Raw genomic sequence first — 22,701 nt, 5'->3', positions numbered from 1 at the left:
TGGGGTCACACAAGGGCCCCAGGGTTTTCCCCAGCTCATGTCTTCTACTCCCCGGATCAACCGGAGCTGGGGGACGCCACGGCCCCCGGTGAAAGGGAGGGGTGGGCAGGATTGTGGTTACTGTGCAGTGGTGACACCCTAGTGGCCACCTTGAGGACCCACATTTGCAGGCTTCTGGAAGAGGGGGCTATGCATTAGGGGGGAGGAACGGACAAAATGCAAATGACAGCACATGGGACCAGATCCCTGCTCCAGTTGCAACTGACCTGGAAGCCAAGTCAAAAAAGAAAAAAAAAACAAAACCTTAAAACTAAACTGCAAATGACTTGGCAGAAGGGAGGCTATAGATATAGAGGTCGGTTGTCTCCTGCAGAGAAAAATTACGAATAGGAGATAAAGAGCTTCTGGCTATAAAGATAGCATTCGAAGAATGGCGCCCTTAGCTCGAAGGAGCGCAACATCAAGTAATGGTTTTCACAGACCATAAGAATCTGGAGTTCCTCAGTCATGCACAGTGCCTGAATCATAGACAAGCGAGATGGTCGTGGTTTTTCAACAAATTCAACTTTGTGCTCAAGTACCACCCTGGAGATAAGAATATCACAGCTGATGCTCTCTCTCGCTCATTCCTCTCTGAGGACATTCCAGAAGAACCGCAACACATCATTGACCCAGAGAGGGTTATTTTGGCAACTACTCACTCTGTACCTGCAGGAAAAACCATCATACCCAAGAACCTCAGAAAGAAGTTATTAGCTTGGGCCCACGACTCTAAACTTTCAGGACACCCTGGTCAACGCAGAACCTTCTCTAAGCTTCAAACCTTTTATTGGTGGCCCACCATGAAGGAAGACACATTCTCCTACGTCGCTTCCTGCGCAATCTGCGCTAAACAGAAGACACTGCCGGGTCGTCCATGAGCTCTACTCCAACCCTTGCCAGTGCCAGAAGAACCATGGACACATATTGCCACAGACTTACATCTTCAGGAGGAAACAACACTATTTGTGTAACCGTAGATCGGTTCTCAAAGATGGCTCATTTTGTGGCTCTCCCACCGCCATGGAGCTTGTCAAGCTATTCATTATGCCTATCTTCTGCCTGCATGGTATGCCTAAGCACATAGTCTCCGATTGAGGAGCCCAATTCACAGCTAATTTCTGGAAAGCACTATGTAAGAAGTTCAATATTTCTCTCGACTTCACCTCAGCATACCATCCACAATCCAACAGGCAAACAGAGAGGATGAAAAGGACACTCAAGCAGTTCATCCGTGCCTACGTGAACACTTGCCAGAATAATTGGAGTGAACTGTTGCCCTGGGCAGAATTTGCCATTAATTCTCATCCAGCAACATCCACTGGATCAACACCATTTGAGTGGTCTATGGACGACTACCACTACCTCTTCCGTTATCAGTGTCGGCCCCGGCAGCTCAATCTAGTACTGCCAAAGATATCCAACAACTTTGGACTCAGAATAAAGAGATGCTTATTAAAGCAGGACTTCGAGCAAAGAAAGGATACGTTGCTCATCACTGCAAGGCTCCAGAATTCAAGCCTGGTGATAAAGTCTGGCTTTCCACGAAGCATTTAAGACTTAAATTTACTTCAGCTCGCTTCGCACCTCGCTTCATTGGACCATTTCCCATTCTCAGACGACTGGGCAATCTCACCTACAGTCTGAAGCTACCATCTACATTAAAGATCCACAATGCATTCCACAACTCACTACTGAAGCTTTTGATCCTTAGTGACTTTAACAAGATACCTGAAGCTGCATCTTTAGATGCAGAAGACATCGAATACAAAGTAGACACAGTTCTCGATGTGAGAAAATGAGGCAGAGTATGGGAATACCTCCTGTCATGGGAAGGGTATGGCCCTGAATAAAACTCTTGGACACCAATGTTTAATATCCTGAATAAAGAGATGCTACAGGACTTCCATAAATTGCATCCTCAAAAACCAAGACCTGGTAGGAAACAGCATGGATGCCCTTTGAAAGGGGGTACTGTTGCGTCCATCGGTGCTAGACAGCTTCACCCCATTTGCCTCACTTTATTCACGGCTCCTCCCGCTTACCTAGGAAAGATGGCTACCACAGCGTCTATGAGCCAACCTCTCTGGCGTCCCCAGAACGGCTATGGTGCAGCCTCCCGCCATTGCTCCTCCCAGGTACCTACTAGGGTGTGCGCGCACACCCCATGTCTTTATACCACCCTTGGTGTGAACCTCGAGGGTGGTCCCTCATGCTGACGTCATGCCATCCGGGTATATTGCCTTCACTAGTTTGCTAGCTCATTGAGTTAGCAAGGACTCATTCGTTCTTGTCTACGCTACTCTGCCGCTGGAAGTTCTCTCTCTGCCCTTCAGGGTAATTGCTAACATGGATACCCGCTCCTCAGGGGCCCTCTGCTTTATTTCAGGTGCCTTACAGGGAACAGGCACTCGCTCCTCGAGGGCCTGCTCTCCCTGCCTCGGTGCCTGTACCTTCAACATACCTGGTGGAATCGCATATCAACAGCAAACACCTAGTGAGTACTCTAACTCTCAGTCTCTCTCATCCACAGTATCTCCTAGCTGGGAAACCTGCTGCGGAACTCCTGACGTCATCTAGGAGAGAAGGGCTCCCTCTGCCGAGGTCCCTGAGACTGCAACTATCAGACTGCCTCACTACTGCCACCTCTGGTGGCTCTCTTCAAGCAGTTTAATAAAGAACTAACTGTGTTTTGTGCATTATGAGTCTAGCCCAGTGCTGTGGCTCCTCATGGGGCTCCTCCCCTTGAGCGTGGTCATCTCCCACAACACCCAAGGATCCATCAAAACACACAACCATAACAGAAACAGCCTATGCTGTTGCAGAAATGGAGCAAAGAACCTCAGGTAAAAGAACCTGCAGACTCTGCACCTATCCGCAGTCTTTTGAAAACTGCCCTCATTCAATTATGCTACCTGTGTGTGTGTATCAAGCAATGTGTACTCCCAGCCAATGTTCCCTCTACGGATTGGGTTGCTGTGAGTAACGGCTGTTTGCGACCAAAATGTTTAGGATACATTAACCCTTGAGCTCTTCGGGCCACGGTGGAATGGAGTCCACCGGGCCTCCTCTCTCCTCGTGGCGCCCTGTGTGTAAATTTTTGCATTTTCTATCAATCATCATGCATCCCTGAATCACATATCACTAGCAGAACTGAGCCAACAAATCTCAAATTTTGTCTAAATAACCAAGAAGTAGTGCACACCCCTAGACTATGCATACTGTGCAGTGGTGTACCTAAAGTATTTGGCACCTAGGAAGGATACTTCCTTTGGCATACCCCCCTCCCCCCGAATATATAATTTTAAAATTTCCTAAATAAACATCGATAAATTATTTCTAAACAGCGGAGACCACCTTACACCCAATAATTAAAACTAATAAGGATTTTAAAAATCTCCTGCTCTCCATATCTGTCATCCTAAGATTGTTGTAGGCTAGGGCACACATGCACACACACACACTATGCTCCTTCTCTCTCATTCACACATATACATGCTTGGTAAGAGACAGAGGGAGCATGTGTGTGAGAGAGAGACACACACACATACACTTTCTCTGTACCTGTCTCTCATATACACCCTTTGTATCTCTCTCATACACACAAACATGCTTCCTCCATCTCTCACAATACTTACAGACACACACACTTTCTCTGTCTCGCTCTCTCTCTTTCACACACACACACACACGCAGACAAAAACTGAACTGGAAACCACAGCAAGCCAAATTCTGTATGCAGTGCAACAAATGAAAAGTAGAAAATCACTATTCCTCAAAACAATACAATCAAGAAGTATAAATCAGAATAATAAAGCCATACTAAAAATATTTATTTCAAAACAGCTGACGAATAGAATATAATTAGATGCACCTGTACACATTTTTAAAAATGTCCTAAATATTGATTAAATATTTCAAAACAGCAGACCTCAAAGAACACCCAGTAATTAAAACTAATAAGGACTTTAAAACCCCTCCCCCCATTCTCCATATTTGTCATCCTGAGATTGTCGTGAACTGGGGGTACACACACACACAAAATATGCTACCTATGTCTCACACATGCATACTCACTTGGAGAGAGACAGAGGGAGCTTGAGCATGTGTGTGTGTGAGAGACAGACACACACGTTTCCTCTGTCTGTCTCTCTCATACACACCCACTTCCTCTGTATCTCATATACGCGATTCATGTCTCTCACACACACACACCGGCACTTTCTCTGACAAGGCCAATCTCTCACTCTCTCACACACATTTTGGAGCTCTTCTTCACCGCTGGCTGCCCAGCAGGGCCTCTTCTTCCACAGGACCTCGCTGGCAGGGAGTGGGAACTCCACCAGCACATCACTTTTCTGCGCCGCCGTGGGACTTTCCTGCTGGTGGCAATGGCACCCCTCCCCCTGTTGACACCCATGGCGGACTGCCTCCCCTTAGTACGCCACTGATACTGTGGCCTGACATTAACTGTATCTGGCAACTTAGCTATAAGTCATTACAAGAAAAACTCTTAGACAATAAAGCACTGACTAGTTTTAGCCACGCAGCAAAACTATTTTTAAAATCATTGGACAGCATTGTATCAATAATGCTGTCCAATGTGGCCCCCACCTCTCCCAATCCATGACATTGTCATGGATTGGAAGAGGTGGGGGATACACAATCTTTATCTTCTCTATATCACATACACACACTTACACATTCATTCTCTCACACACTCCCTCTCCCATATCCATCTATGCTCTCACACACACTCCCGCTCTCTCAAATACACAGTCTCTCTCTCTCTCTCTCTCTCCCACACACACATTATGATGGTAACTTTCAAACTGGCGCATGGACACACTTTGGTGCATGTGTTGGCACATGCCCAGATACACGGCCATGTTATAACTTGCACACACACACGTGTGCACATTACAAAACAGGCGTGCAAATCTCAATTATACCGCATAAGTCAGGATATTTTATAACTGGCACGCGTCCACTCCACTGCCAGTTTCACCAGTTTGGCCACCAGTTCACCCAGTTAAGAGCTAAATCCTCAACTCACCTGGTATAATAGCTTGCAACCCCCCCCCCCCCTGGTTACTGCAGACCCTGTAAATCCCTCTAAAATGGCTAGTTTATTTTGTTTTTTTTACAGTTACACCTTCTACATAGCAGAAGTAAAGTTACACGGCAGTAGACTTGGGCACACGCCAGGGTGCGTAAGTATTTATGCGCACATTTCTTGGCCACGCCCAGAAATGCCCACACCCCATCCAGACCAGGCCCCTTTTTTGGCTCACAAACACAAATCCACACTGATGCACGCAGGCTGTCAGACATATATGCAGGCTCTCACACACACACATATACATGTACACAGGCTCTCTTTCTCTCATGAGGGCCTCCTCTTCTCTTCGGATCGCAGCAGGATGGGATCTACTTCGGCTCCACCGGCGTTTAAGTCACTTTTCAGGCCATGTTGGTATGCGTTCTGCAGAGGACCTGCTGCTCTCCCCCTCTCTTTGGGCCGTGGTGGGAGTGGCTCCTCCGTGGCCCCCACCAACCATCAGTCACTCTTCGGGGCACGGCCCCACCAGCCTTCCTGTTGCTAAGGGGGAAAAAGTTGTGCACTGGCATGCAAAACGTTTTGCACGTGCGCACACACACATGCACAGCTTAGAGAGAACATTGTTCCCAGCACATGTCTTCATCTTCCCAAAGAATACTCTCAAAAGAATGGCGTCTAACTTTTTAGCATGCAAAAATCTAAGTAAACAACGCGTGCCACTGTCTGACTTAGGACGCTAGAAACGGGTGAAGCCTATAGAAAGGGGGTGGCCAACTCCTTTTCTCAAGAGCCAGAAACAGGTATAATGAATATAATGGAAGCAGGATATCTATAATGGAGGCAGTGTATGCAAATCTATTTCATGCATATTCATTGTGGAACTCCTGAGAAACAGGCTTGTTTGTGGACGGGAGTCGGCCACCCCTGCTATAGAAACTGAGAAGAAAAGGTGATAGAGAATGGTTTTCCATTTCCCTTTCAGCTCTGCTCCTCATAAGGGAATTCCGTTTTCACTCTATATACCAAGTCAGTGTTACTAAATATTAAGATTAAAACTTTGCACTAATCTTTGCAACCAGGACTAACCAAAATACTCTCTCCAAAAACCAGGCCAGATCATATCCCTGCATTTCTGATTTGTACAACCACCATAATACTATCAAGTTAAAATTATAACTACTTGTGATACTACTAAATACTGTGTCTGATACCAGATAATCTTTTTTCGGTTATTACAGAAACAGAGTAAAACTTCAGATGAAGACCCCAGGGTCCATCTCATTCCTAGCTTTTTACTGAATTATAAAATGTTTTTAAAAAAAGGTGCACAAATGGTCAAGAATTAGGGTTGAAACCTTAGGGTGATCTGTAATACTGCTCATAAAGGGGCAGATTTAAAAAAAAATACGCACGCGCGTACTTTTGTTCGCGCAATCGTTGCGAACAAAAGTACGCCGGATTTTAAAAGATACGCGCTGGCAGGCATAACTTGCATGCGCCGGCTGGCCAGGCCCTGCCACAGGCCGCTGTGTCGGGGCACTCAGCCACGCCCCCGGACCGCAGATAAGCCCCCCAGACCGCTCATTTTAACAAGCCCCGGGACTTACACGCGGCCCGGGGCTTTGCGCGCGCCGGAGGCCTATGCAAAATAGGCGCGCCAGCGCGCGCAGGGCTTTTAAAATCTACCCCAAAAGTTTCTCTTTTTTTGGTAATTCAACCTAGTTCTGTCTGAATAGGAGGTCGATGAATGAAAAAAAAAAAAGATATAAGGTACTGGTTCCAATTAAAAATGAATCCAATTATTGGCTGGGGCAGGGGAGAGGATCCAGATATCATCGGAAGGATTTACTCATCCTGTTATGATACTGTAATTTCCAGAATGAAACCGATCCATTGGAACACCAGCTCTGCAAAACTGATGCTATAAGCTTGAGAAGAGGCCAGGACATTGTTCATTCTGAACGAGGAGTCCATTGTCACGTGTCCTCTTGATTTCCAAAAAAAGGGGAAATATTTGCAATGCTGTCTACTCTAGTGCAGCAACGGAATAAAACGGAATGGAAAATGAACATAGAGACACTTACTTTGACCCCTTTTACTCCACTGCAGTCACATTTGTCTCCGCATCCTGCGCAGGCCTGTACGGAACAGAGAACAAACTCCACATTAGTGCCGTTAGTTTTAAATGTTTATCGTCATGTTGTAAGCCGGTATGATGTTAACACAAATGTCAATAAATAAATCAATAAATTGGTGCCAAGCACGTTTTTTTTTCATACAGATGTCTTTTCAGGATCTACTTTGATGGCTGTACAGCAGGAGGAGGGAGGGATAATCCCTCAGTACTGCCGCAGTGACATTTGAAAAAGGAGAACCGTGAAACTTCTAAACCCGTATATAAAATCTTATTCATCGGGGTCAACCAATGATAGGTATCACAACCTTCATAGGCTTCCTATTTTCCTGGGATCGATACAGCAATAAAACAATTCTATTCCACTACAGGGAAAAAGCATAATAAACCTCTACATGTATTCTACCAAAAAAAAAGATGGATGTTTATGCGATTACTAGGCAGTAGGGATGTGAATCATTTTTCAAACGAATTGAAATATCATACGATATTTCTAAATTCGTTAAAAATCGGTTAAAAGAAGGAAACGATCAATTTTACCCCCGATTTTTTGTTTTTCGGCTTAGTGCGCACTAACCCAAAAAACGATTTTTCACAAAAAAAAACCAAAAAAAAAAAACCGGGGAAACACGGGAAAATGATTTTTACCCACAGCCAGACGATCCCGATAGCGGGAACGATCGGGTACCCGATTCACATCCCTACTAGGCAGTATGAATACCAGAAATTATTCTCCTGTCATTTTTATATCTTTAAAAGAAAATAGTAAAAGCTAATTCTGATTTTAATCAATTAGCAAGACATTTATAGGACTGAATATTTGCCGCCTTAGCAGGCATACCACTGAGTTCCAGATGACAACAGGACCATGTACGTGAGCAACAAAGAGAGAGGGTGTGTGACACGAGAACAATAAAATACAAAATAGGAAAACTGTGCAGGACCACTCTAATAAGGTTAACCTTGGTTCTCCCTGGTTTGGCAAATAGTGCTTTGCTGCGGTTTAGGGGATAGGAGGTGGAACCAGAGAGAATCAGCCGGACAATGGTGTGTGGGCTGAGGACAGAAATCTAACCAGACTCCTGACAAATGGGAAGAAAAACCAGGGAGCGAGAGAAAAAAAAAAAAAGGAATAAATTACATTTAAAAACTCAAATAATAGTACTGTAGCCATAGAAATCTCTTTTGTAAACAAGTACAATGGAAGATATGGCCATAGGTCAAACCTCAAATGGTACCTAACAGCCTGGTTTTAATTTCTGTAAAGGATAATCATCCACCAGTGTTTATTGATACAGCTCTGAACAAACAATCAGCTTCACATAGTCCAGCTCTATATTTTAAATAGTAAATATGAAAGCTTGTTTTCAATTTGTTCTGCTGGTATCCTCTTTCTGCACTATTCTAATAGCCTTGGCACAGTCCCCGGGCCATGAAGCTTCGAACTCGGCAAGCCGTTTGTGGATATGTCTAATCCTAATAGGTCTCTTTTTCCCTGCACTTTTCTGTTGACTTTAATATCATAAGAAAAACTAAACAATAAAGGTATAATGGTCCACTGTAATTCTAAGGTCCTTTTCTTGACAGCAACATCCAAGACCGAACCCCCGCAGTGTGTACTGGTAGTTTAGCATGCATCACTTTGTATTTGTCTTTATTAAATTCCATTTGTCACTTGGATGGCCAAGTTCCCAATCTTTCTAGATCCTCCTGTAGTTATACACAGCTTGTTAGTCTTGTATTGTCTACAAGGTTTGTAGCCTCACTCATCACTCTGTGCTCTAGATCATTTATAAACAAATTAAATAATCCCAGGCTGAGTACCGATCCTTGGGGAACCACACTATATAAATCCCCTATCTTTTGAGAACTTGCTGTTCAGTCCCACATGCTGTCTCCTTTCCTTTAACCAGGTAGTGATCCATGAATATATCTTGTGTTAAGTACCTCCATCCCTTAACCCAGGGTTTCCCAAACTGTGGGATGGAACCCCAGATGGGCGTCACAAAACCTTCAGCTGCAATCACAAGCGCCTCAAACACCAGTCTTCTCCAGAGGCTAGCAGCAGCATTAGCGGTGGAAGTAGGCGTGGGGCCTGTGAGCCAGCCTGCTAATGCTGTGAGCCAGCCTGCTCTCACAGGCCCTGCAGTGCTCTGGCCTTGCATGAGTTTCTGTGGTAACAGGAAGTCATTCAGGAGGGGGGGGGTCGAGGCCACTGCAAGGGTCTGTGAGCCAGCCTGCTCTCACAGGCCCTGCAGTGCTCTGGCCTTGCATGAGTTTCTGTGGTAACGGGAAGTCATTCAGGAGGGGGGGGGGGTCGGGGCCACTGCAAGGGTCTGTGAGCTTGTACTAACTCACGGGGCACCATGTAGTCTTTCACTACTAAATGTTTCTCCCACTTGCCAGTCATTATCAGACTTGGATCCAACCAAAAAGGGAAAGGGAGGACTGAGAATGCGTGGGCCTGGTAAGGATTGCTATGGCCTCTCTCTCCTCATCCACCACTAAATCTACTTCAAACAAAAAATGTTTCCCCTGTCATTAGGCTGCCTTTTCTTTTCACTAGCTGTCATCCGCTTTTTGGTCTGGAGCCCAAAGGAAAATGGTGTCACTGACTCTGGCCTAAGGGGTTTGAAGGGGGACGGGAGGGGGGGGGGGATCAGCTGAATAGCAATATTGCTGTGGAGGGGGAGAGGGGGAGAGGGTGAGAGAAGGGATGAAAGGGAGGCAGTGAGCCTGGGAGAGCGGAGGGGGGATAAGGTATGGCTGGGAGATGGGCTGAGAAAAAGAGGGGATGACAGAGGATCAGTTGGGGGTAATAAGAAGGACGGGGTTGAGAGGATCAGCTAAAGGGGATGAAAGAGGGAATGGGCTGGGGACAGTGAAGAATGGGAGGATGTAAGTGGGATAAGCTAGAGGGGTGAAGGTTAAGAAAGCAGGTCTGAGAAGGATCAGATGGAGTACGGGGAAGGTGAAAGTGGAGTGACTGAGGGGTAACGCACCCCTATTAATTTTTTTCTTCTGGGGTCATGTGAATTTTCAAGTGCTAAAATGAAGACACTTTGGATAAAAGCTTGGGAAACCCTGCCTCTTCTCAAGTAATCTCATGTAACACTTTGCCTAGATACCTTATGTTGACTGGTTCGTCCGCACGAATTTGCCCAGTTACTAGGGATGTGCATTCGTTTGAAATAAATGGGAAAATTGCAATAAATGAGTCCATTTTCATTTCTTTCATGAACTCCCCAAACGACTGAAGAATGCCCCCAAATTTTAACAAAAATTTGTGCCCCATTCGTTTATGTTTCTCATTTCCCTATGGCTGTACTGAGCAAGCAGCAGGGTTTAATAGGTAACTAGAGCAACCAAAACTTTGCCTATGTGACATAGCAGCGGGCTTGGAAGTGAAGTGGGAGAAGAAGTCAAGGAAACCAAATGGAGGAGCAACTACAGAGAAGCATCTTTTTAACTAGCCAGTAGCCACTATCTGAATCAAGTGACGGAAACATCATCCCACTACAAAGTCTGAGCACGAGCAAAGAAACTCCGCTGGGTTTGGATTTTGTAGACACAATTTGTGCATTCACAAGTTCTCTTAGACTAAAAGAAAAGCTAATTTTTTAAAAAGAGAGCATTGGCCAGCAATCTAACTGTAATAATGCTACCTATAAAAAGGCAACACTGTAAATATTACAACAGACTCTAAAACACCAATACACCTCCTATTAGGAAAACAGAACAAGCCAAGCTATTATAGACCCTTCACAAAACTACATGCTAGAAGAACACCGCACCTTGTTCACACATGCAGAGCACAGACAAACTGTCAGCAAATAATGAACAAATAAAGTGTAAGTATAAGCATTCAGATAAAAAATGAACTGGAAACCACAACAAGCCAGACTCTGTATGCAGTGCAACAATGGAAAAACAGAAACAGAATGCCTAAAAAAAAAAATCAAACAAAATCAAGAAATATAACTTATAATAGTAAAATCATGCTAATAAAAATTATAAATATTTAAAAAATATTGACAAATAGAACATCCAATTAAAACATTTCCAAATGCCAATAAAATATTTCAAAACAGCTGATACATAAAATAACACCCAATAATTAAAAATAATAAGGTTAAAAACAATCCCTTGCTTTCCATTCTGGGGATTTGATTTCCACATGCCCTGAGATTATCATGAATTAGAAGGTGGGATTGAGGGGGGGGGGTGTATTACACAGAAACTCCATTCTCCCACTCTCTCACATGATCCACCATACACACTCACTCATGCGCTCTCTCTATGCTCAATCACACACAAACATGCTCGTTTGCTTTCTCTCTCTCATGCTCAACTATATACATCCACACATTCTTGTTCCCAGTTTCACAAACTGAGCTATACACACACGTGTTCTCTCACATACTCAATGACACACACACATGCTCATTCATTCTCACATGCTGACACACACATGCTCATTCACTCTCACATGCTCAACCATACACACACATGCTCATTCACTCTCACATGCTCAATGACACACACAGGCTCATATGCTCTCTCTCTCATGCTCTAGTAAACACACACGCCATCGCTCATATGCTGTTATATGCTCAATCACACTCTGGTATGCTTCCTCTCACATGCTCAATCACTCACACGCTGTCTCACGTGCTCAGACATAAGCACACACGCACGATCTTTGTTTTCCTCTGGAAGCACAAGAGGCAGCAGCCTCCTCCTTCAGCCCCCATGGACCACCAGCCTTCAGCTTTCTGCTCGCCTCCATTTGTGCAGTGCTGCTCCTGCTTCTGACTTGTGGTGGGGGGGGGGGGGGGGCGCGCTGGAGTATGCAGAGGGAGACTGAGGCCTCTTGCACCCCGTGGGTGTGCTGCTTCTCACCGCTGGGGGGGGGAGGGGTGGGCGGTGAGCTTGGAGGAGGCCCAATGCTTCTTGCTCTTCTGCTGGCCGCACTGCCGAAGTGGGGTGAGGGAGGAGTCGTCCGATGTTTCTCATGACCCCCATGGGCTACACTGCTCCTCACTACCAGCGTGGCGAGAGGGGGAGGGAGGGCGAAGGACAATGCTCCTCACTACCGGAATGGAGCGAGAGAGAGGAGGCTGATATTTTTCACGCCATGCTACTCCTCACTGCCAGAATGGGGAGTCTGATGCCTCTAACGGCCCCTCTAGGCTGCATTATTATGGGGGAGGGGGGGAAGGAGGTGGCAGATGCTTCGATGTGATGGCGCCCCTGGTGAATGAAATCTATGGCCGCCGCCATGGTCCAGCTACAATTCTGCATAAAAGGTCAAAACAAAAAACAACACGTAGGTGACAATCCAATAAAAAGGATTCGTCTACAACGCGTTTGCCGACCTTTACTTCTTCATATCTAAGTGATTAATACGGCAACTATACTACTTTAGGGGCCCACGCAACAAGCTGTGCTGACCCTCCTGTGGGCTTTAACTCCTGCTAATATCAGAGCACAATTTTAGCGCAGGTTTTACACTTTATTCATGCGATAGAAACCCATGGGATACGTTAAACTAATGGCAGGAAAATATAACCCATGAGAAAAAAAAGAAAGAAAGAAAGAAAGAAAGAAAGATAGAAAGCACGTTAAACATAAAAAGCATTTTTTTTTTAAACTCAGAAGCCATTTTCAGACCATTGAATTGCAAATCCGTGCAAAAAAAGGGGAATAAAAAAAAAGCTATCAATGTAATGCTCTCTTTTTTGAGAAGTAAAAAAAAGAGACTATATTAGGTTTCCTTGGTCACAGTGGTGAAACAGGTCCTGCAAGTGGGATCCCTGTCCAGAAAGTTCAACCCCACCCAATCTCGGAGTAATCTTATGAGACATTCTTACATGAAACCTCGTCCCGCAAGGAGTCCAGTGCGACTCCTGCCTAAAGCACACAACTGTGTGTGTGTGTGTGGGGGGGGGGGGGCAAATGAGGCAAGACCAACAAAACCGCCCCCTCCCCCCAAAAAATAAAAACCAATGAAAGAAAAACAAAAGATGGCCTAGAACGGGGGAAAAAAAAAAAAAAAACAGAGACGGGGTAAGAGCCCGGCCACACAATGCAAGACTCGGGCAGAAAGGGACTTGATCGGAGCTGGGCAGGGAAGCGAAGGCAGAATAATTGGGACAGGGATGTCTGCAACATTGCTGTGTAGGGCATTGGCCAACATCCTCTTGTGGGTGCCTGGCTGAGAGAAAGCCCCTCTCTCTCTCCCCTCTTGGGTGTTGACAGCCTGAGGAGACCTGCGGTACTTTCTCACCATATTTACGCAATGCCTGAGTGAGTATAAGGACAGGAGCTGGCCTCTGTGCATTATCATCACTAGGTACACTTGGCATGCGTTTCCTCTCGTCTATGTGCCTGTGGCTTGGCAGCAGACTGACAGACAAGTACCACAGGAAGCTTAACTCCTGCTCGGACCCAAACGTTGCATTCCCTGTGCTAAAAAGATGGGTGCAAACAAATAGTGTGCCTCCCTGTCTTGCAGGGTAATAGTCATTAAGCTCATTACCCTGTAATTTGCATGCAAAGGAGCTAATCCTAGCATAGGCTTTTGCCCAGGTTTTAGTATTATGGGGGGTTTTTCTGAGCTAAAAATCCCCATTTCATACTGGGATTATTTTAGCACGGAAACGTCAGCGTTAGGGTCAACGCGGCTTATTACATCTTCCTCTTTGCACAGGTTTCTCAGGGCTAACATATCCCCCAGTATGTAATAGGAGTTTTTCGCACTGTAAAAACACATGGTAAAGAGGAGTTAAAACCCAGGCTAGGATTAGTGTCCCTACATGCAGAGTCATTGACCTATTACGTGGAATGCAGGGAGGTGCGCTAAATGGGAGACTGTTTCGTGTGCCCGCTTTTACCATCAAATATTAACTCCTACGTCAGGGATGGCATAAAACGCCTGAGCTTTGAAAAGCAGCCGCGCTTGGGGATAAGCAAGTGCTTGTTGCACGGGGATCCTGTCTGTGTCTGGCAGCCCTGGCAGGAGGCTTCGAGCCCATTTTGCCACAGACTCCCCCCACAAGAGGCCGCGGCTCGTTGTCGCCGCTGGAGCTGGCCGGGTGCTGAGCACCTCTCTTATTGCCCCCTCCCTGCTGCTGGGTAAGAGAGCACTGTGGGGGGGGGGGGGGGGAGTCCCAGGGAGGGAAGGGAAGGGAAGCTATGCTATGCTGTGTCATGGGTCACGCCGCAGGAGGGGAGCGTACCTGTCCCTCAGCGCTAGCTGGCGAGAGGAGGAGGTGGGGATGGGTGGCAGAGCGCTGTGCTGGTCTGACTGCTCTTGCAGGGGGGTTTCCCCCCCATGTGGGGTCTCTGCCGTTGAACTCTGCTCCTGGCTCACCTGCAGCCCCTCACTACCTAGCTTGCCGTTTCCTGGCAGCTCAGTAACATGCGTATGGCCTGTGACTTTAAAAAAAATAAAATGCAGGGTAAATAGAGAGGATATTGGAAGGTCAGAGTACCAGAACCCCAAGCAAAGGAGGAGAAGGCTGAGGATTTAAATCGCTTGGTAGAAGGAAGCAGCAAAATACTGGGAAAAAGAGATTGGAAGAAACTGCCTGAAAGTGCTCAGGAAGCTCAAATGTCCAACAGCAGCCTGACCTCAACCCAGGCCCCTTCCCTAAGACGGTGCATGTCCAGATTGGAAGGAAGGACTCACTTCTTGTACAGAAACCAAGTGTTAGGCCAGAGCCCGTTTGTTGCTATAGAAGATGACCCCAGCCCAAAGCTCTCTACCCATGCAAAGTTCATCTGAAGACTCCCATATCCTTCACGGTGACCTTACTGGAAAAAAAACCCTTCTAAATCATACTCCAGATTTTCTATTAGCACCATAATTTATCCTGGAAAGCTACAGTAGTTTTACGAAAGATTTAAACTCGTTTCCTTCCCTCCTTGATACCAGACCTCAACATTTTATAGAGTCCTTGCTGCCGGTGAAGTGGACTGCTGACCTTTCCAAGGGTCAACCAAGGCCCTTCCCACTGCACTGTGGTTATGACCATTCAATAAAACAAGCATTGCTTCAGAACATCTCTAAACAGCCAATTCAGTTAACTGACATGGGAAAACTTGACAAATACCAACAAACATCCGCAACTGTTAAACATTTAGTCTCCAACCATGAACTTGAAAGGAATGCAGAAAATGTTTATTTAGATGATGCATCAAGTCAAGATCCAAGAAAAAGGCTTTTGCTTTTTTTTTTTTGCTTTTTTTAAATAAACTTCTCCTTCTCATGCACTGAAAGTACTTAAGACGCATTTCCATCACTTGAAATCTTATCCGGCACTGTAAAGGTCTTAAGAGAAAGCGAGGGCATGCAAAATGTAAGCAGTGTCTTCCAAAAGAGCAAAAAGAAAAATTCCTTAAAAAGAAAAGCAAAGCAACCGCACGAGGAACAGCATTTTCGTTAGGATGAGGTTACTGGATCCGAATCGCATCTGCACAGCTGTGCTGTCCACCTCGGTGTGGACAGGGAGTAGAGCAAAGTCGATCGCGTGCATTTGTTTAGCACCTGCAGGCTATAGCAAGGAAAGCTTAGTGTGCTTTTGGCAAAAAAACCCAAAAAAAACAACCGCCAATGCATGGCGCAGCTGGAAACTTTTTCCTTGACAGCACCCCACACGAATGGCATCACTTGGTTTAGCTACAGCCAAAATCCTGAACAATACTATTAATCTTTCATAGTCTGTTCACCACCGTTTAGAAAAGGGGTTGTTTTTTTTATTGTTGTTTTTTGGATGAAAACGTAGCAACAAGAGTCAAACAAACAAGTTGCAGGTGATACCTTTCTCTTGGTCTAACTCAATACGTCAGTAACTAGCTTTGCAGAGCGACGCTCCCTTCTGCAACTTAGTGAAGACACAGCACTGGTCTTAAAAGCTCAAAATATTTTATTTGGAAAAAAAAACCATTTGCTATATACGGGCAGTCGAAAGCCATATATTACAAGTACCCTACTAACCCAAAAAGGCTAATATAGATCTATTCAAAGCAGAACAAAAGTTACTCTGTTCTAGAAATCATGAGATATTAGGACAGAGAATGTTCCTATCAATCTTGATAACCTTCACCATCTCTCTGTGTATAATTTGCTGCGTTTGTATGTTGGTCACTGTCAGTCACGCCCCAAAAAAGAACATTTGTGCTGCCTTTTCCCCGACATTTAATGATTGATTTTGTTTCCTAAGACGACAACTTTAATACCGGTGACGGGCACACGTGCATGTGCGTTTGCCGGCTTGCATCCAGAGGCATGTCCAGTTTATAACATGCGTGCGTATATGTGTGCATGCTATAAAACAACCTGGACGCGTGTATGTGTGCACACAATTTCAATTCACTCGGCACATAGTTAACCTCTGGAATTCATTGCCAGAGGATGTGGTTAAAGCAGTTAGCGTAACTGAGTTTAAAAAAAAGGTTTGGATAAGTTCCTAGCGGATAAATCCATAAACTGCTACTACAGTAATTAATAAGCAACTGTAGATTGTGATCTATTTAATGTTTGGGTACTTGCCAGGTCCCTGTGACTTGGATTGGCCACTGTTGGAAACAGGATGCTGGGCTTGATGGACCCTTGGTCTGAGCCAGTCTGGCATATCTTATGCTCTTATGTGCGCGCAAATGCCGCTTCTGCCGCGTAAGTGGAGGAATTTTATAAGGAACGCGTCCCAACGCCGTGCCTAGTTTTCCCAGTTAGTTCCCAGTTCTCCCAGCTTAGAGATAGGATTTGCAAACCCCCCCTAGTGTAATAGCCTCCCTTTCTCCCTGTTAGCCCCTTAAATCCCCAATAACTAGCCTAGATTTTTTTTTTTTTAAATTACTTACATGCAATCCATAGCAGTAATAAAGTTACACGGCAGGGGATCCCAGCGCACAACTGTGTGCGTAAATATTTGTGCGCTCAGCTCTTGGTCATCCCAGATGTCCATGCCCCCCTCCCATCCTGTTTCGTAAACTATTTCCTTGTGCGCACAGCGGGAGATAACGCTCGTCCACAGGCGGCTTATAAAATCTGCTCGCCTTGCACCAGCCCAACTTGTGCACCTCTCTCTCTCTCTCAGTTTTGGTGCACACGGGGCTTTTAAAATTTGCCTTTCAGGGTGTAGTTTTGGGAATCCCACCAAAAATTCTCTCTTAATTTTTAAGGAAAGATGAAATAGCTTTAAAGGGAGATGAATTTTCTCATGGGACGAAAAGATGTCAATTTTCTATGCGCTTCCCGTGGGTGAACAATCGTGTGCACGTGTAAGGCACACTTTCAGAACACTGTCTGCCCTGTGCTTTTACTCACTGCAAGAAGTATACACACTTTCTATCGGTGGCTGAGATAAGGGGCATTCTCAGTGGCCGTGGGATGGCAGAGGATTTGCTCTAGGAGCGCATTCACCTTTCTTCCCCATCATTTCTCATGGGCCCTTACACTGGTGAAATTCTTACATTGGGTCACCCTAAACTGGGTTCTTGCCATGGATGTTTGTTTAGGGGGAAGAGATTTTGGGTGGGGGAGCCCCGAGATTTCAAGAGGCCGATTCAATATAACCCTGTGGATTAAAAGTGTGCGCTGAATTTCAATGCAAGTTTCTTAACACCCAGGTTCATTTTTTTAAACTCCTGATGTACTAACTTAATGTTATGCTCATGCATCGGGAGTTTAAAAAAAAGCCTGCCGACTGGAAAAATGTGCACACAAACCAGAGTTAAAACGTGCATTCGGGCTGAATGCACACTTTAAACTCAGGGGAGTGGGGAGGAGAGTCTAAGCTGTGATTTATGCACACAAAACTCATTTTTTGTGCACATACAAAACTTGTGTACACCAAGCATGAACATATGATTTATGCACACCAAAATACTTTCAGTGCAGAAAGCAATTTTTGTGCACATAAAAAACATTTATTTGCACAAAGCATGTTTTCTGCTCATAAATCCAGACTAGAGGTCCCGGGTGTCTGAATTTTAGCTTCTGCCTGTAGAATTACACAAGTGCTGGAAACTTTACTCTTCCTCTGGCCAGGAACAACATTTCCAGGGCAAAGAAAACCCGAGTAAAGCCAGTGCAACCTCTCTGCATTTGGGGTGATAGCTAATGCCTTCATTTACAAGGGATTCCTAAGTAGTACACAGTTTTACACACACATTTTTTGTGCACAAAACTCCTTGGTACATCGGGAGTAACATTCATGCACAAAACGTCTGTGCACGACCGAGAGCTTTGCTGAATCCACCTTATTGCATTGGCCCCCTTGTTAGGTATTTGCAGTACTAGTGAATCACCACTAGATGGCACAGGGAATGTTTTATAGAACTTGTTTGCATGTTAAACGTGGAAGTATCTAAATGGAATTGCCATTGAGGCTGGAATTTTTATATTTATATTCCACTTTTTGGCACTTCCAAGCAGATTACATTCAGGTACTGTAGGCACCTGAGGGTAAAGGGACTTGCCCAAGGTCACAAGGAACGACAGTTAGATTTTATCCCTGGTCTTCCTGGCTTGTATCCCACTGCTTTAACCTCTTGGTTACTCCTCCACTCTGTGGTCTGGTCCTTTGAAGAAGGCAAGGGAAGATGATCCCCTGGGTGAGTTATTTGGGAGTATTTAATACCTGTTCAAGGTTTGGCAGGAAGAGATTGGAGGGAGCTCCCAGCAAGGCTGGCGAGCCCGGGTTCCCATTCTCCATTGGAGAGAGCCCTGCAGTAGTTTTCCCCTTTTAGGGGTAGAGGTCCAAAGCTGAAATGGTATTTCATCCCACAGAGAAACAATCAAGGGACCCAGCCGAGATCTAAGAGGAGGAGCTGGAGGAGAAATATTTCACCCTAGAGCCAGTGGAAGGCCAACAGAAAGGAGAAGAAGCTGAAAAGAAGAGTGTACCAAGGATACTGACTGGGATACAGTTACTGGACCGAAGGAGAGGTGGCACCTTGTTGTCTAGGATTGAATACTGATGAAACTGAAGTTAATGTTAAGCATTGAGAGGAGGGTGATGTACTCTAGGACTGAGAATAGAGGGGGGAATGAAAGCTACATTTCTAAAGGAATAAGAGTGAGGAGTATTGTAGTGCATTCTTGAGAGACTGGACAAATTCTCTTGGGTTTTCATACAACTTGCTGATAACTGTTTACCTAATATCTCGAAAGCTGCAAGTTGGTTGTGAAAGCCTGTGATTAACTCAGTCACCTTTGCTATCCTCTGTTTTATAAATACTTACTGTGCTGGTCACCCCAGAAAAAAAAAAAGGTTTCCTTGTTTGGAATATATCTTAGTGTGGACCTTATTTGGGGTACAGGTTGAACACCAGCAGAAACAATTAGGATAGTGAGGGGAAAGGGTTCACAGAAGGGGGATCCAACTGCAGGGTTTCCATGTTCCAGCTCAAGAAATATTCTTTAGCCCTCCTGCCTCTGGACCAGGGTCCACTGCACCATCTGCTCAACCCATTTCCACAGTTTTGAACCCGTAACTCTAGAGAGGGGCCCCGCGGCCCGCACCAGTGCCAGACCCTCTCACATTTTATGTGGCCCGCTGGAGAGGGCGTAGTAGATGTTTATCACGTTCTTCAACGAATCCAGTTTCCTCCAGCACCATTTCAGTACACAAATAGTTGTGAACACTAAATCGATACCATGTGTTTTTCTAGCACCGCGTCAGAAAAACCGGTAGGTACACACAGGCAAATGCAATTGTTTCCAGCTGGGATTCCCTACAACAGGGCTGCCTGAAGATATCCAGTGGACAATACTGTGCATTTTGACAATTTAAAAAAATGGTTGAAATGAAGCCCATTGTGAAAGAATTTGGAAATACACAAAAGTTAGGAAATGCAGAGATCCGGACACCACAGCGGCCAACCCGCAACTCGGCACCCATTTGTGCATGAAATTATCTGAAGTAACAGAAGCTAGAATGGCTTTCCCCATTTACAAATATATTACACTGGTGGGGTCCAAAACCCTGGCTGATGCGAAATATCTTTGATGGCTTCCTAACATACGCACAATTTTAAATTGCAAGTTAATTCCTTTAAAAAAAAAAAACGTTTTCTGGATGATCCGCACATGATTGAGCTGTCCGGGCGGCCCATGCAATGCAGGGCACACTGTCTGGCTTTAAATGAATAAATAAACAAATAATTCCCAAACTAACCCAGAGCCGGCTGGACTTTCAGAATATCCACAATGAATGTGCATAAACCAGATAACTATGTCCTATGCATGCTTATTTTCACTGTGGATACCCTGAAAACCCAAATAACTATGGGGCTGATGCAATACCGTGTGCTAACCACTGCGCATGGCTTAAACACGTGATTGGACGTGCGTTTAGGGTGCGTGTCCATAGCCCCTAATCTAATCCGGGGATAAGCACGTCCAAAACGAACGACCAAATCGCCGCGTAGCTGACAGCGCACATCACAAGTAAATTCATGTAGTTGAGGCTATTGGCGAATCCCCGCGATCCAATACATTTTTTCGCACGGCCGATGCGCCCCTTGCAACGCGGCAGATGTTACGCCAGCCCGGGGCCTGGCGGAAAGGTGTGCCACGCTCAAGGGCGCATTGAAAAGAAATTTAATTTAATTTTAATTTAATTTAAAAGCTTTTCTATACCGTCGCTCAGTAATGTACCATCACAACGGTTCACATTTAGGCACGAAATAGGTTTGGTCTGTAAGTTATCCATGGTGTGCCAATATTTGCGGTTACATAGTTCAGTAATATACTCTAATTGATAAGTGGGTTGGGGTTACCATTTATATGATTGTTTGGATAATCATATATGTGTATACTGTTTTTAATTTAACATTTAATTATGAGTAATAAATCAATTTTTATTTTTATAGATCTTTCATTAGTCTTAGTTCGAATGGTAGTGTGTTCCATAGTAATGGTCCTGCCAAAGATAGTGCTCTCTCTCTAATCCTGCTTTCTGTGATTCCTCCTAATAGCATTGTTACAATACTAAAGTAGGAGGAACCAAATAAAAGCAGTATTTATTTTAGAAAAATGTTTTTTGAAAAAAAAAAAAAATTCTGGATGCCCAATACACACTCAAGTAATAATATAAAGTACGTATACCTCTGTTATTAATTACAACCATACAACCTGTAACAGAGGACTCGGCACAAATATAATGCCAATAAATATTCAAATAATTTTATTGAAAAATTTTTTTCTTTTTTTAATTAGAACCAGCATGTGCTAAAGTACATCACATATTAAAACTATTATCGACGCATCATCATTCTATCACCATACATCCCATACATTCATACACCCATACCCATAATACCCTAAAATTATGCCAATGACTCTTAAATATACCAATACCATACAATGTTGACATGCCCAACATATAGCTTTTTAGTGATATAACATATATATTATACAAGATGTTATAACGTGGCTGCAATAGCCTACATACAAGGTAATATTGATTATACAATCATATGCTATATGTAAGTATATATTATCGTTGTTATGCATCCAACAAGACACCTGTTTCGCCCAAAATTAGGGCTTCCTTAGGGAGAAAAATATATTCTCCCTGAGGTATTTTACGCAGATGGAGGCGTTTGTTCGGCATCGTTGAATGATGTGCTTTTCAGGAAGAAATATGTATTAGAACATCTTTTTACCAATAGCGTTTCGGCTTATGATGATACTGGAGGATAATTCATGAAGTTTGAAGATAACAATCATGGCTGATTTTATCTATGACTGGCGGTTCAGTGGAGTCACCCGAAAGGTTTTTTGTGGATTCCTGGAAGTTTTTAAGTTGATAAAGATCATGCATATAAATAAAGTTATTGGAATGGTATAGAGACCGGGATCATGTGCAATTGATAATTTTGTGATGGGTTGTTATCAATGCTATACAGTTTTCGCATCAAGGAAGTGTCAATTAAGCGATGACAGCACAGACTGCGGATATAATAATATATATTTTTCTCCCTGAGGAAGCCCTAATTTTGGGCGAAACAGGTGTCTTGTTGGATGCATAACAACGATAATATATACTTACATATAGCATATGATTGTATAATCAATATTACCTTGTATGTAGGCTATTGCAGCCACGTTATAACATCTTGTATAATATATATGTTATATCACTAAAAAGCTATATGTTGGGCATGTCAACATTGTATGGTATTGGTATATTTAAGAGTCATTGGCATAATTTTAGGGTATTATGGGTATGGGTGTATGAATGTATGGGATGTATGGTGATAGAATGATGATGCGTCGATAATAGTTTTAATATTTGATGTTCTTTAGCACATGTTGGTTCTAATTAAAAAAAGAAAAAAAAATTTCAATAAAATTATTTGAATATTTATTGGCATTATATTTGTGCCGAGTCCTCTGTTGCAATACACACACAAGACACACAGGGTGCAGGCCGTTTTTCTTGTGCGTTTA

The 22,701-nt window shown here is 44.2% G+C and overlaps 1 protein-coding gene across 1 annotated transcript in view; it reads right to left on the bottom strand.

Moving 5' to 3' along the window:
• Window positions 1–22,701, bottom strand: part of COL4A1 (collagen type IV alpha 1 chain) — a 376,455-nt gene that overhangs the window by 245,470 nt on the left and 108,284 nt on the right. Inside the window, exon 2 of the mRNA XM_029604713.1 lies at window positions 7,186–7,239. Within this exon, the coding sequence (XP_029460573.1) occupies window positions 7,186–7,239 (54 nt within the window). The remainder of the gene's footprint in view (window positions 1–7,185; window positions 7,240–22,701) is intronic.

The sequence above is a fragment of the Rhinatrema bivittatum genome, chromosome 5 (assembly GCF_901001135.1).
Source record: "Rhinatrema bivittatum chromosome 5, aRhiBiv1.1, whole genome shotgun sequence".
NCBI classification, from domain to species: domain Eukaryota; kingdom Metazoa; phylum Chordata; class Amphibia; order Gymnophiona; family Rhinatrematidae; genus Rhinatrema; species Rhinatrema bivittatum.
Note: the sequence above shows the minus strand (reverse complement) of the source record. Positions and strands in the feature narration are given on the sequence as shown.